General features: G+C 35.3%; 1 protein-coding gene across 7 annotated transcripts in view; it reads right to left on the bottom strand.

Annotated features, from left to right (window-relative positions):
• Positions 1-16,175, bottom strand: part of ADGRL2 (adhesion G protein-coupled receptor L2) — a 189,021-nt gene that overhangs the window by 77,754 nt on the left and 95,092 nt on the right. For all 7 annotated transcript variants that reach the window (XM_039218413.1, XM_039218406.1, XM_039218409.1 and 4 more), the window contains exon 3: positions 6,802-7,015. In XM_039218413.1, the coding sequence (XP_039074344.1) occupies positions 6,802-7,015 (214 nt within the window). The remainder of the gene's footprint in view (positions 1-6,801; positions 7,016-16,175) is intronic.

Here is a 16,175-nt window from a genome sequence, read left to right as displayed (position 1 = left end):
CTGATGTAATGAAACAGAGTTAGAATATGAGGAGTCCCAAGTTCTTCAGCAGTCTTAACAACGTTATTTAATAACTCTTCTAAAATAGAAACAATCACATATGTCCCCACTACCCATTCCCACAGAGGGTCTATGTGCCTTGACTAGTAACAAGAGTGAAAGGTGGAAAGGCAGAGGGAAAGATCCTCATCCCTATTCCAGATTAAGGCATACAGGGCCCTTTCCATGGAGTCTTACTTCTCACTGCATGCTGTGAATATGCACTAAATTTCCAGATTCACTCTGCATCTCCTGTAATGTAATGAGTCATGGATAGAATAAGTAATGCACATACATATACAGTAACACATTTCTTCAAATCCTCTAACACACAAGAAACTGTCACCACTTGAGTTGCTGTTGGGTTGACATGTTAAATAAAATGTAATTATGCTTGGAAATAATAGTTGGGTAGGACACTGACAGGTTTAGAAAAGGGAAATTCAAGGATAGAAAAGTTACTGAATGGGATGTAGGACAGGAACAAATTGATCTGATTCCTATATATTTGAGCTTACTTCCATCATCCTAACCTTTGCGGAAAGGAGTAGGCTCTGAAAGAAGTTTTGTCATCTACTGATTTAGCTTAATTTAACGAAATTGTACCTAAGTCTAGAAGCTAGATTTTTTTCCTTTTAAGACAAAAATCCATGAATGGTACACCTACTTTATAAATCTAGGTCACGTATTTATTCATTGTTGGTTCTGTGACTAGGGAAATACTTAATTCTTCTGGTCCAGGCAAGGCTGAATGTTATTTTCTTGATACCTATTCTGAAACTCTATCATGAAAACCCTAAATGTTTTATTTATTTGGGCTATCTGGACAGAATAAAAATCTAGACAGAAAATTTCTAGACAATAAGAATCGTCAATATCAACAAGAAAAAAAGTGTCCATCTTTTATAATTTACTATTATTATTTTACTATTGCTATTGCTATTGCTATTAACTTTACTAGTGGCTTTGTGAGACATTATCTTTCTGTGCCTGACCTGGTTTCCTTGATGGCAACTACCTCTGTCCCTTATATTCAAGTGTACTCTAGATTTTTGCATGCTCAAACCACACAGCCTCTGTGAATGATATCATCTAATCACCAGCAATTGTCAACTTTACATTAACGTTTGCTTCATCTGTATGTTCCTTCACCACCCTTGTGAGCACCAAATCTGTATAAACAATTGCTTGCTGAATCATTTATTTATATGCAACCTTGTTCCCAAATAAAGTTAAAAAAAAAAAAAACCTTCTGGGTAGTATAAAAAAAATTTGGATAGTATAACCACCAAAATTACACTGAATTTTATTTAATAACTGTGCACTTTTTTTCTCTCAAAATAAATAAATAAACCTTAAAAGCTCCCAGAAATGTAACACAGTTATGCTATGGTGTTCTAGCCAGTTGCTACTTACATGTGTGCTAAAATTTTGGCCAGACGATCATTTAAAGGGATGAACTAGTTCTCCACTTCTAGGACAGTCCTTTTATGCCTTGGTCAATTTCAATACCAAAAAAACAGCTTATTTCTGAATCAATTACACAAATATACCTTTCCTTCCCATAGGGGAAAAACTGAGGCATGTAGTTTATCTTCTTGAGAGGAATACAGATTACTCTTAGAACCTCTTTGTATTGGCAGAAGTACACTGGTGCATATCTGGTAGTATGAGTTAACTCTGTAACTCATACTCTGTAAAACCTCACCTACCCATGCACATTAACCTAACTTTAAACACTGGGGGGGGGGGGGGGAGAACACATTTACTTTCAGATCTCTAAACCAAAGTGCTAAAAAACTTAAGGGAATATTATAAAGCACAGCATTAGGCAGCAAACTATCTTAATCAGAATGGGCACGCTTTCAGAGTGAAGAATTTGAACACAGGGACAGTCACAAATGACATTACAATTTAGACACCAACTAGATTGTACTCAAGTGCTGCAAAACCCCAGTACTGTTGCCAAAACTCTCATTTACTTATTCATCAAATACTTCAGAGTAGTAGTAAAGTGTTTTTTTGTTTCTATTTGGTTTAATGAAATCAAAGTGCTAAAGGTATTGCATATTTTGTACTCTTTTAAAAATATTTTTTTTTGTTTACTTATTTTGAGAAGGGTGGGCATAGGGGCAGGGAGAGACAGAATCCAGAGCACACTGCACACTCCACACTGTCAGTGCAAAGAGCCCAATGCAGGGTTCGATCCCACCAAACCATGAAATCATGATCTGAGTGGAAATCAAGAGTCAGATGTTTAACCTACTGAGCCACCCAGGTGCCCCTTGCACATTTTTTTAAGTTATCTCACTAAAATTATCTTCAAAGAGTTTTGCTTAAAATACTCTCTCTAACGGTGATTATGTTATAGAGAATTAAAATACATATCATTTTAGGGAAGAAGCTCATTTCTCACTTTTAGGGTGAGCCATTTGGTATACTTGTAAGACAAGTGTACTATCAATTTCTAACAGAGCCTTGGTTTCACACTTTTAAATGAACAGGAAATAGATAATGAATAATGAATAAGAATTATTAATACTTTACCACCGCCACAGTCAGAATTACAAGGGTATTTATTTACTTGACTTTCAACGGTTGAAGTGGTAACAGTAAAGGAAGGGGACAAACATATATTAATAATATTGAAATTTGGGTGTGTCTCCATCATTACATTTTTAGAAATTTAATAGAAAATGTCAAGTGCTTTTATTTGAGCTTTCTAAAGAAAAGTCTTTGTCCTACATTATTGAATATCACATTTTCTGACAATTATAAATAGAAAATTTGCCAAATTATTAGGGGTATGGTAAAAATAATTCTTACTTTTTTGGTAAATACTGAAAAGCATTTCTCAACTTAAAAAACAAGGATATACTTTAAAAAATAGGCTGCTTATCTGGCTTAGCTGCTGGCACATAATACTCTGATTTTGGGGTCAAGTTCAACCCCCACACTTAACTAAAGAAAGATACTAAAAAAATATTCATTAATAATTCAGCTGCAAAAATACTGTCTACATATTTTCTTACAACTATTTGAAACTATGTACCAGTCAAATATGCCAGACTTCGTTAAAGGTTTATATTTTGACACATGTAGAATGGAGTTCTTATAAGCTACCAACATGAAACTCATTTTTAAGTCCTCTTAACATTGTCTGTCACTAAAGTGTTCTTGTTTAAATCTTTTTAATGTTTATTTATTTTTGAGGGAGAAAGAGAGGGCAGGGGAGGGGGCAGAGAGAGAGGGAGACACAGAATCTGAAGCAGGTTTCACACTCTGAGCTGTCAGCACAGAGACCGACTTGGGGCTCAAACTCAGGATCTATGAGATCATGACCTGACCAGAAGTCAGATGCTCAACCAGGCACCTCTTAAGGGGCGTTTTTGTTTAATTTGTTTATATTGTCATTGTGGTGACTAAATAATTATAAGCGACCAGTATAATTCAATAATTTAAAAACGGGGTTTCTACAGCTAGTTTTAGAATTAACTCCTTATTTGCATTAAAGCATCATAAACTGTTTGGATATTTTGATAACAAGGGTACAGAGAACAAGTTTATGCTTTCACAGAATGTAAATACCCCAAAACTCTGGTTACTTTTAAAAGTATTATTGGGGTGCCTGGATGCTCAGCCAGTTAAGTGTCCAATTCTTGGTTTCAGCTCTGGTCATGAACTCACAGTTCATAGGTTCAAGCCCAGCGTCAGCTCCATGCTGACAGTCTGGAGCCTGTTTGGAATTCTCTCTCTCCCTCTATCTGCCCCTTCCTTGCTCACTCTATCAAAGTAAGTAATAAAAACTTAAAAGAATTATCAAAACTGCAGCCCTGCTTTTATAACATCATGAAACCTTGAAAGTAACTTGTTATATTACCTTGTATATATCTTATAATATATTATTATATTTAATAGATAAAACATGATAATACATATGTTTTGTTGGATACTGAATTATGTATTCAAATGTATAAATCTACAGAGACAAGTGGCCTACAATGGACCACTCCTCAAGGCCAGCTTTTCCAGACCCTCTTCTTGTACCAACTCCACTGCATTTTTGCCTGTCAATTTTGTAAAAAGCAGGTAATTTTATGTAATAAATCTTTACTTCCCATTTCGCTCTGGCCTACTTCTAGCTGCTCACCTAATATCACTAAATTAAACAGCTCAACAATATAAAGAACAGATAAACATTCAATTATTAGTGGCCGCCTTTACGGTCTTTCTAGCAGGGGCAGTTCCCAACTTTTGAAACACTATGTGCAAATTGTTCTACAATTTTACGGGAGTACAGAATCCATTCTTCCAACTAAGTTATGTTTTGATTCCAAATGCTACATAATCCATAAAGAACTTTGGTTTTAAATGTAAAAAACCTTTCTCAAATGCCATTTATGCAAGTAAGATTTTTGTCTTAATTTTTTAATAACAACACTTTAAGAACTAAAAATAACAAGTTTTCAAAAAAGATTTTACGTATTTTTTAAAGTAATCTCTACACCCAACGTGGGGCCTGAGCTCACAATCCTGAGATCAAGAGTTCTATGCTCTACTGACTGAGCCAGTCAGGCACCCCTAAAATAAAAATGTTTTGATGGAAATCTTTCAAAAGTACTGTATATGCTCTCTGGTTTCCTAAAAAGCATCTTGATCAGAATTAACATTAAAGGAAAACTACTCATAATGTGCTATCAACAAAAAATATGCTAATACATAGTCTCTGTGAAATTAGAGATTTTACAGCAATTTGTACCCATCTTCCTTTGGCATGGATTTTTTGTTAAATAGTTTTTCCATTTTTTTCTTCATTGTCTCTTATCACCACTTGATATTTTCATTTTGCCTACATCGACCAGACCCTAATCTAGAAAATTTGCTATTCTACTTTAAGGTAGATGAATAAATGAGCCAGAAAGCTAGAAAGAATATTGTATCCAGAGGGACTGAAGAGGTAGCAGAAGAAGGTGAAAGCTTTGAGTAGAAAGAGGAAGGGTTTTCCTAGTAAACAAAATACAAAAGCAAAAATGTATAATAAACTCTGTACTAGTTTGACCATAACTAACCACAATTTTAATATGTTATATATAAGAAAATTTTAATTAAGGTGCCAAGTGTAGCAAAAGTGAGGGAAAGAGAGAGAGAGAGAGAGAGAGAGAGAGAGAGAGAGAGAGAGAGAGAGAGCAGGAGTTATGTGTTAAGGCAGAGGAAAGGCAACACCTATTCTCAGTAGTTTTTTGGTATTCAACCTATATATAGGAGGGCAATTGTCCTGTTAAGAGATATCATTTATATATTTTAGACTTTATACAACACTTTCCAACACAATAATTTGTAAAACACAATATTAACCAATGATATATATATATCTATGAAGGGAGGGGGAGAGAAAAGAAAGCCTAGTATATGCTTTCTTAACTTGAATCTGCTGTGTCATTTGTTTTTTAAAGCTAAGGATCAAAAGAATGAGAAGATAAACCACAGACTGACAGTAAATATTTGCAAAAGTCCTATCTGATAAAGAATTGTTACCTAAAATGTATAAAGACCTCTTAAAACTCAACAACAAGAAAATGAATGTGGTTTCTGGGTGGCTCAGTTGGTTAAGTGTCCAAATCTCGGTTTTGGTTCAGGTCATGATCTCACAGCTGTAAGATGAGCCCCACATCAGTCTCTGTGCTGGGCCTAGAACCTGCTTAAGATTCTCTCTCACTCCTCCCCCGCTTGCTCTCTCATGCACTCTCTCTCTCTCAGGAAAACAAAACAAAACAAAAGAACAATCCAATTGAAAAATGTGCAAAAGACCTGAACAACACCACACCAATAAAGACAACAGAAATAAGTAAGCATATTAAAAGATGACATCGCTAAAAATCAGTACACACCTATTAGAATGGCAAAACTACTTTGCCTAATACTACAATGGTGGACACGTGCCATCATAAATTTGACAAAACCCAAAGAATACACAACACCAAGAATAAACCCTAATGTAAACTATAAACTTTGGGTGATAATGAGGTTCGGATGTTAACAAATGTACCACTGTGATGCAGGATGTTGATAACTGGGGAGGTTGTGCCTGTGTAGCAATGCAAGTATGGTAACTTGCTGTAATTTGTCTGCCCATTTTTGCTGTAAAATATATTAATTGAAAAATTAAAGACTTGGGGCACCTGGGTGGTTCAGTCTGTTAAGCATCCCACTCTTCTGCTCGGGTCATGATCTCATGGTTCATGAGATCGAACCTGGAGTCTTGCTCTGTGTTGACAGGGCAGAGTCTGCTTGGGATTCTCTTTCTCTCCCTCTCTCTCTGTCCCTCATCCACTTGTGGGTATGTGTACTCGCTCTCTTTCTCTCTCACACAATAAATAAATAAACTTAAAAAAAAATTAAGACCAACTATTGCTAAAGACCCAGAGAGTTAAACATTCTCGATGTTACAAAAACAATTCAAAATTCTACAGACCCAAAAGACAAAATTACATCTGAAATATTCTTTACTCTGTATCTTATGATATATAAAAATCAAAAGATGCATATTGCATATTTTTCTGTTAGATACATATTGCATATTCTTTCTGTTAAGTCAAACTATATAAACATGATACAGAGATTTAAATGTTGAGACCTTAAAAGGAGAAATCAACATTACTAGGTAAACTCCTCTCTCGGTTTAATAAATGGGCTCAGAATGGACTCTATTCACCTACTTTGGATGTAGTAGCTAAAATAGGATAGTAACACATAAGTATTTACCTTTGAGTCATAATTTTGAAGGCATCTGGGAGGTAGCAATCTGTATTCTCCATCTGAAATGGGTCAGCATCACAAATCTTGTCATCTGTTCGACCATAGTTCGCGCTTTCAATCATGATGACATCGCTGCCTGGACATCGCAGATCTATAGAATAACCTTCACAGGATAATTCTCTCCTAACTAACCCGAAGGGTAAAGCTGCTCTGCTGAAACCTGAAAAGTGAAAAAAAAAAGAAAGAAAGAAAGAAAGAAAGAAAGAAAGAAAGAAAGAAAGAAAGAAAGAAAGAAAGAAAATTAAAATTAAGACATGTAAGATATAAATTATTTTATTAAGGCATTTTCAAGTAATACGGTTCAAGTCTATATTCAAGAGATCTCACAAAAAGTGTTTCTTTAAATCATCCATTCATAAATGTATTAAAATAATTCCTTGATTCTTTACTACAGGTCAAGAAGTTTTTAGTTTTTTTAATATGTATCTTTAGCTGGACTATTCATCTGTATAATAAAATTTAAATTACTCTAGCAAAATACTACCTGTATAATCTATTCATGTATAATCTATTCACAATAAGAAACGAAGTGGCTCTTTTTGAGTAAATCCAAAGAAAAAGGACAAACTTAATCAATGGACTTATGAATAATGACAAGTTTTATAAATACAGAATGTAACAAAAAATCAAGAAACAATCTTCCTTCAGGCAGTGGAATAAAAACTCTCATATACACTGACTTTACTTTCTCATTTAATGTATACATATTAGTTGTTGTTATCATTATCTTAAAAAATATTTTTGTCTTAGCAGCCCCCCTCACCTGGAAAAAAAACTAAGATGCTATGAGAGTAATACACTTACAACACAATAACTTATTATGATTTATAGTCACTTTATTTAAAACTGGCCTAAATGGAAGCATGCAGCAGTTGGCACTCACGGGAGACAGCACTGCTCCAATCTAGTCTCACAAGCTGAAATAACGCGGGAAGGGCAAAATTGATCTAAGAATCACTTTTGTCGCCTTTAAAACAGAGATGAAACATCTGTGATATGACTGTTCCTACCTGTGTGACTCTAATATGAGATAAGGTACATAATACTGCTCAATTAAAAGTACTACATGAATTCAAGAGTGGTGTATTAGAAACAGTGCAGAAAATTACTGTTCCTAAGTGCTGAAAAAGATTCCCAGATGGAATTAAAAATGAGAATTTTGGGGCGTCTGGGCGGCTTAGTCGGTTAAGTGTCCGACTTTCACTTAGGTCATGATCTCGCGGTTCATGGGTTCGAGCCCCGCGTCGGTCTCTGTGCTGACTGCCAGCTCAGAGCCTGGAGCCTATTTCAGAGTCTGTGACTCCCTCTCTCTGACCCTCCCCTGCTGACGCTGTCTCTCTCTCCTAGAAATAAATAAAAATTTTAAAAAATGAGAATTTTAAGTTTTCAACCATGGGACCATAAAGTAGTAACACAGCATAAGACAAAGGGTAAACACAGAGAAAGCCAAGAACAGCCCAAACAACTATGTGTGTGAGAGGTCCATACTCATTGTGCTGGTGTTCTACCTGTAAGTTAGTCACCATTATCAAAAACTTCTCCAACACAGCTTAAGGTTTTTAGTTCAATTCTCTACCTGTCACCATCTCACACATTCCTGTTATAAAAAACTAGCACTGGTTTTAGAATTTTTTTCTTCTCCCTATCCTTTTAATTAATTACTCTGCATCACATAAACTATCCCTTATATCTCCTTTTATAGAAAAAAAAAAACCCACCGTAACATTCAGAAGTAAATAGTTCCAAGTTATAAACTTCAAGTTGAAAAACTGGGTCATGTCCAGGTCAATCCAATGCCAAAATCTGTTCTCTTTAACATTATTGTACAATGCTTCTCACTAATTCAATGAAATAAATCACCTAGTAAGACATGCACCTTCTTTCTAACACTCAAACAGTCCTACAGAAGGGTGACTGGGTTACATTTTGATAAGACTTAAAAATCACCAATTCTCAGATATGGCTCAGTTCTACTGAGAAAACTAAAGGTGTAACTGAAATGAAGAAAGCAGAAAAAAACATAATTTAGAGCACAGAAATCATCAGAGGATTGTGCCATACCCCAGACTTAGGAGGTTTTTGTTAAGAGGTTTATGGTCTTTTTTTTTTTTTTTTTTTTTTTTGAGAGACAGAGTGAGACAGAGCATGAGTGGGAGAGGTGCAGAGAGAGGAGACACAGAATCTGAGGACAGCCTCTAGGCTCTGAGCAAGCATTCAGCAGAGAGTCGATGTGGGGCTTGATCTCATGAATCATGAGATCGTGACCCAAGCTGAAGTCGGGCACTTAACCGACTGAGCCACCCAGGTGCCCCAAGAGGGTTTATGGTCGTATGAGGCTACTACAAGTATGTGGAGAGGCACACCGTCAGTTAAGAAGGAATATAGAAATGGAGCTAGACAAATGTCAAGACAGACAGTAAATAGGTCGACCTTTCAAAGTTTATTAGTGAAAATTCATAAATAAACTTTTACACATATGATTGCTTCTTCTGTTTCCTGATACTGTACTGAACTGCCCATACTAATAATTCAGTTTAAACTAGTATTCTTTTATTTGTTTTGATTGAAAATAGGCATTAGAGCTTCATCTTAGTGGCAAAAGCTGTGTGGAAATTCAAACAAGCTTCATAAAATATTTGAAGCACAGAGTATTTTAAAGCCAGAGATACTTTGCAATTATAATTCCTTAACAAATGAGAATAAATTTATATTATTAGAAAATATTATGAATGTTAGAACACATTATTAGGAGACTGGCTTGGAGCCATAATTCACAACTTTCACTACTTGTCAAAAATGTAGGATATCATTGAAGCACTGTCGTTTTTAAATTAAGCCCTTAATTTTTGTAGTTGTTGATAGTCTGCAGGATTACAGTTATGGTTCTAAGTGAATTTTCCTCTGCTTTTGAAAGATATTTAAGAAGCTGCACTGTTGAGTGTCCTGCTGTTTTGGTAATTCAGAGAGGATTTTTAATCCTTAGTTACAGTCATCCAAATAGGTAAAGTAAGAAAAAAGAAAAGGAAAAAGATGGAAAGATCAACACACTTTAATAATTTAGATTTCTAACGTAGAATCTTCTGGAGAAGAGAGATCATGGTACTTAAGCTTTCACTGCACAGAAATGAATGAGTTCTTAGCAGTGAATATTGCTTTAGTCAATGTGACACTGTCTATTGTTTTACACTATAAGTGTTCTCCTTTATAAATTCTTATTCTCTCCCATTTTCACTGAACTTTATATGTATCTTTACTAAAGTACTTATTATTACCCCATGACACTATGCTTATTCATTTTTAATTTATATCTTCCCTGCTACACTATGATGATAGAGTTCTTAGTTATAATTCCAATGCCTAGGTGGAATTGGAACTATACATTATCATATATGTACATGATACATAATTCCAGTAAGTATTGTTGAACCAAAGCTACATGGAACTAGTATTTGTTAAAACTGTACAGAACTGCTTTCTATGTCATACCTATTTTCTTTGATAATGGAAATAAAAATAGTAAGCATTAAGAAATAGATGAACCATTTACAATCAATGAAAATGATGTGCCATCCTCAAAAAAGAAAAATACTTGTATTTTGTGGATTTATTATTTTCTAGGTCCTGCTAGGGTTCATTAGTGTTTCTCACAAAGACAGATGAATTACATGTTTATGAACTTTTGTGTATTTAAGTCATATGTTTCTAATCATAATACAAAAATTCAAACAGGAGGACAGAAAAGTAAACCCCAAAAACCTTGGTCTGCAAGCATAATTTGTTCCAGAAACATGCTGGTAAGTCAAAGCACTTGTATATCAAAATGAATTTCAAGAGCCATTGGCTCAGTTGTGATCATGTGACAGTCTGCAAGACATACTACTCGTATTGCAAAACATCACTTGTTTATCAAGTTAAAGTTTATTAGAAATGCTTGCTCGTCTTACAGGACATTCACAGAACAAGTTACAATCTCAGGTTTTACTGTATTATAAGAGTTAACATTTACACAGCAATTAATATGTTCTGACACTGTTAAATGCTTTAAACGGATCACTCTTTTTGTTTTAAGCAACATCATCAACAATAAAAAACAATGGAGTAGGTTACTGTTATAATATCAACTTTACAGGGGATGAAGCTAAGGCATTAAGTTCAGAGTCTCCAAGATTACCAAGAATTCAAATTTAAGGCACACACGGTTCTCAGACTCCACAGATTGTGTTCTTATTAATGGTCATGAACAGAAAAGTACTGTATGACTTTCTCAAGCCCCCTCGTTGACAATTAACTTTATAAGTTTTCATGCAGTCTGAAATCCACCAATGAATGTTAGTAAATCTGACAGGAAACAACTATGGGAAATGTTCATAAAACATTATGTTCATAAAAGACACAAATAATGAAAACTGTATTTTCAGAAATGTAGTATTGTGTGCCATACGTACAAAGAGAGCTTAGTCTACATTGCCCAAATATATACATATGGAAAGAGTACTGAGTACTAAAGTGTGTCTGGGTCAGCTTTGTGACAGCTAAGTCATTTTACCTTTCCAGGTTTTAATTTCTTTTTCTGAAGAATTAAAGTTGTTTCAAAGTTGTATCCAATTTCACCAATCTATGGTTCTAAATAGGCAAAGCTCCTTTTCATCAGGTAACACAGGATATTCTGACATTTTCAAGTAATCACTAAATAATAAATTCCTTGCTCTATTTCTTTAAACTGTAAACATACAGGAGAATGCTAACCTGGATGTGTTGTGGCACAATCACGTAGATTATACAGTACTATCAGGATAATTATCAGAAGCACATGTGATGAACTAGGCAGGCAGAGTTCATACAAATCATAGACAGACATCTTCCTAGATTATTTTAATCAAAGACAGTAAAAGGGATAAAATAAACATGGGCCAATTATTGGATCAAAAGAAAACTTTACATACACTTTTTAGAAAAATGTAAATTGCTGTGCCTTCTTTGGCCACTTCACACTATTACCCTGAAAACTTCAAGGGTTTTGGGTTCAATCTTTTCCACTCACAACGGTACTTTGAGGTTTGGAAAAGTCTAAAATACAACTGTTGCAATTAATATTATTAAGATTCAACATTTTCACTAAGAAAATGTTATGGAAAATGGTACAAATCTTATTTCTAGATACATTTATTTACTCCTTTATTTATATCACATTAATGGCTTGTTATATGAATCACAGAAAAAAATCCCGTATTGCCACTATTTATCTTAACCACACTTTTCTCCTTTGTATATGATGCAATTCTTAAATGTTTAAAGTGGATATTTTAGATTTTTTTTTTTTTAAAGTCACTCACCAGGACTGTATAATTGATTCCCAAACACAACTTTGCATCAGAATCATCTGATAGTGTTTTTAGAAAGACAGATCTTCAAGCCTAAACCAGACCTACTGAATCAGAATCTCTGGGTTCAGATAAAGCTGGGAAATTGGTATTTGGGGAGGAAATTCTTAATTTATTTGTAACATACTGATATAATATGTAAGATGTGCCAAGAATTTCTCCAAGGCCTTTTTAAAATAGTTATTTCTCTATTGGGACCACATATTTATTAAGTCACTGCCATCATATTTCCTCTTAATTCTCTAATATAGTTGTAGTTTTCCTTTAATCTTCGAACATATTCATAATAGTCGCTTTGAAATTTTTATCTGCTAAATCTAACATCTGGGCCCACATCACAGGTAGTTTCTATTGAATGCTTTTTTTCCTGAGTATGAGTCAATTTCCTTGTTTCTCTGCATATAATTTTTTTGTTATTGGAAACTAGACATTTTAAATAATATTCTGCTAACAACTGCATATCCAGATTTCTTTCCCCTGAGATTTACTGCTATTGTGATATTTTCTGTTTAGTATCTTGATTGGATTTAATCTACAGAATCTGCCTCCTCCAGAATGTACGGCTACTGTCTCTGCTCACTGTTGTTAATTCTTATTTTTATTTTCTAACCTGGCTTCCTAGGGATCACTCCTGTCTCTGCATAGCTTAGTGATCAGCCAATGACTGGGAAGAGACCTGGCACAAACAATATGAACCCAGAAGAAGGCCTCCACCCTCTGCTGATTGATCTGAGTATGTGTTAGGGAGAGTGTTCAAACTTCATCAGGCAGTTTTCTTTTCTTTATTTTTTAAATGTTTATTTATTTTTGAGAGAGAGAGAGAGAGACATAGAGTGTGAGTGGGGGAGGGGAAAAGAGCAAGGGACACACAGACTCTGAAGTAGTTTCCAGGCCTTGGGCTGTCAGCACAGAGCCCGACGCAGAGCTTGAACTCACATGAGATCATGACCTGAGCCAAAGTCAGATGCTCAACCGACTGAGCCACCCAGGTGCCCCCATGAGGCAGTTTTCAAGTCAGCCCTGGTTATTTACTTTCTGCCAACTCCTCTCACATCTCTTCAGCACGGGTGTGTAGCTTCCCACTTAGTCAAAAATGAGGAGAGAACTCTAGCTCTTTTGTTTCAAAGATGTCCTGGTTTTGTTTCAGACTGACCATCCAGTCTTCTCAACAGGGACCACCACCTCTCGGGATAGCAGAGCTGTGAGTCCTTCCCATCTGTTTATCACAGTGTTTACTATGTTTATTGGCAACACTGCTAGGCACGGGTTTCCATCCACCACTCCAAACAAATCAAGCCAATTCTCTCTGGCAGCAGTCACTGAATTTCAAGGCCAGCCTTGCCCTAATGAAACTACCACAAAGACTTAGCAAAGGAGTGAAGGGTGGAGGGTAGGAGCAGCCTCAGGCTAGAAGGCTTTGAACTTCCACTATTTATACCAGAAACTCGACAGCTTTTCATAAGTAAATACTTCCCAATTTCTCAATGGGCTCTGGTTCATTTCCAGAGCCCTAAATAGTGGTTCACAATTTTGTTCAGTTTTACATCTGTTTTGGGAAGGGCTCTGCCACTCTCTTTACCCCCATCATCTCCAAAAAATCCCTCTAAGGACGTTAGAAATATTTACTGACTAAAATCTTCAAAAACAAAAAAACAAAAACAAAACCCCCCAAAAATTGAGAGAGGTGGTATCATTATCACCATTTTATAAAGAAGGAAATTGAGACACAGAAAAGTTACTTTTTCTATGATCATAGCATCCACTAAGAATGAAATCGGGTTTTGACATACATTAATGCAGCTCCCAGGTTCATATTCTTAAATGTTACTTTAATGCCTCTTCAAATGATAATAACAATTAGCATCAGGTCTGCAGACCCCTGTTGCAGAGGGCAGAGTTAGTAGTGTGTACTGGGTTCTTTCTAGTCTTAGGGGAAGAAGAGCAGGAAAGGAAACAGCATGTCTGTTTGTCAAGGTTTCAATGAAACTTAAATCAACATAAAAAAATTCCCAAATTAAATCCCTTTAATCACCCTATTACTATGATATTTATTCTGAGTTGTATTTTCAATCTATTTCTATTTCAACAAAGAAAAAAAAAAAAGCATCCCAACAAGGAAAGTGTAATCCAATCCATCTTGCAACCCTGACAATCGAAGGAAAAACTTGTGGGAGGCCCTGTGAGCAAAAAATCAATATTGTAGCTTTGTGCTGTGCAAATGTGAATACTGCCAAATAGCGGTGCTTAGAGTAAAATGAACTGTTTTGCTCCATTTTCTCCACTCTGAACAAATGATTTTGAAAAGACAGGTTTTTTTCCCCCTAAGCTATAAAATGTCAAGCAATAACTCTCTGCGCGTTAGGCTAGTGATTGGAATAAATACCTCCTGGCAACAGGTGCAGTGACTTAGGACTGAAATCATTCACATTCAGTGGATAACTCCTAATAAACAGATGCACTGCTATCAGATTGGAATCTGTACAACCGGAATTAGAATTGTCATTGGATTTTGCATCATATGAGCACTTTTACAAGAATATGTACTACTCTGGTAACAGACAATACACTCTGCCATAGTTTATATTTGTGATAAACTTTAGACACTTGATTATGAGCACTTGGCTTTTCTACCACTGTCTTCATTTAGTCTGTTCTTTATACGTATCGCTGTAAAATCAGACATTCCTATTAAAGTCTTCTTATTAAGCTGTAATATAAAAACATCAACTTTTCTGGTACTGTTTTTCCTAATTACTTTGAACTAAACCTTGTCATGGACACTACTGCTCATGCTGTCCAGGGTCCCAGGAAGTACCATGCCTTCTGATTATCAGGGACCTCGATGGGATTGAGGCTGTGACTTCAAGCTCTACTCAAACATTAACTCAAGCCACAGTCTACTATGAGTGCTGGCATATTGAAATATGATTCATTTCTGTTTATATATGTTAATGGGATTTTTTTTTCCCTAAAATGGAAATGAGAAAAATACTTAATGAGGAGGGGACATGAATTCAACCAGGCTGACATACAGCTTTATAAGGTTCCAGAAAACTTTTTTTCATTTTATTTTAGTTTAGATAAAAACGTTAAAAAATAAGCCAAAAAGATAAATTATTTCACTAATAACTCAACACTTTCATTTCTCTCTGAAAGCTCATGAGGTCATTAAAACAAAATTTTAAAAATCAAGAATGTGTAAGAACAGTTTTCTTGGTTGGGGCACCTGGCTGTCTCAGACAGTAAAACAGATGACCTTTGATTTCAGGGTCTTAAGTTCAAGCCCAATGTTGGGTACAGAGTTCACTTTAAAAATAAATAAATAAATGAAATTTAAAGACTTCTTTGTATACAAAAAGGGAGTGTGTCAAAAACTCATTCCACTAAGTTTATAAAATGTCACTCTATTGTTTTAGTGATTATAAAACATTCCATTTAAGAAATAATTTTATCAAAAAAATTATCAACTCCTAAAACATCTAATATTTGTATGTTCATTAAAATATAATTGTTTTGGGATGTGTGGGTGACTCAGTCAGTTGAGCATCTGACTTCAGCTCAGGTCATGATTTCACGGTTTAGGAGTTTGAGCCACTCATCGGGCTTGTTCCTGTCAGCACAGAGCCTGGAGCCTGCTTCAGATTCTCTGTTCCCCTTTCTCTCTGCCCCTTCCCTGCTCACACTCTCTCAAAAATAAATAAACATCACACACACACACACACACACACACACACAATTTCAGGTTCCTCACATAAGACTGATAGGCTAAAATAGCAGTCTTATGTGAGGAATCTAAAACTATGCCATGCAGAGAGTAAAAACAAACAAAAACTATTTTCACCTCTGAATTTGTTTTCATGTCAAGAATAAAGAAAGACAATGTAATGCCATTTTCTAATATAAGCACACTGGCCTTGTAAAATGTAGCAATTTTTGTGA

Source organism: Hyaena hyaena, unplaced genomic scaffold, assembly GCF_003009895.1.
Source record: "Hyaena hyaena isolate Hyena2069 unplaced genomic scaffold, ASM300989v1 scaffold_757, whole genome shotgun sequence".
In the NCBI taxonomy this organism is placed as follows: domain Eukaryota; kingdom Metazoa; phylum Chordata; class Mammalia; order Carnivora; family Hyaenidae; genus Hyaena; species Hyaena hyaena.
This window is presented reverse-complemented; position numbering and strand designations above follow the sequence as displayed.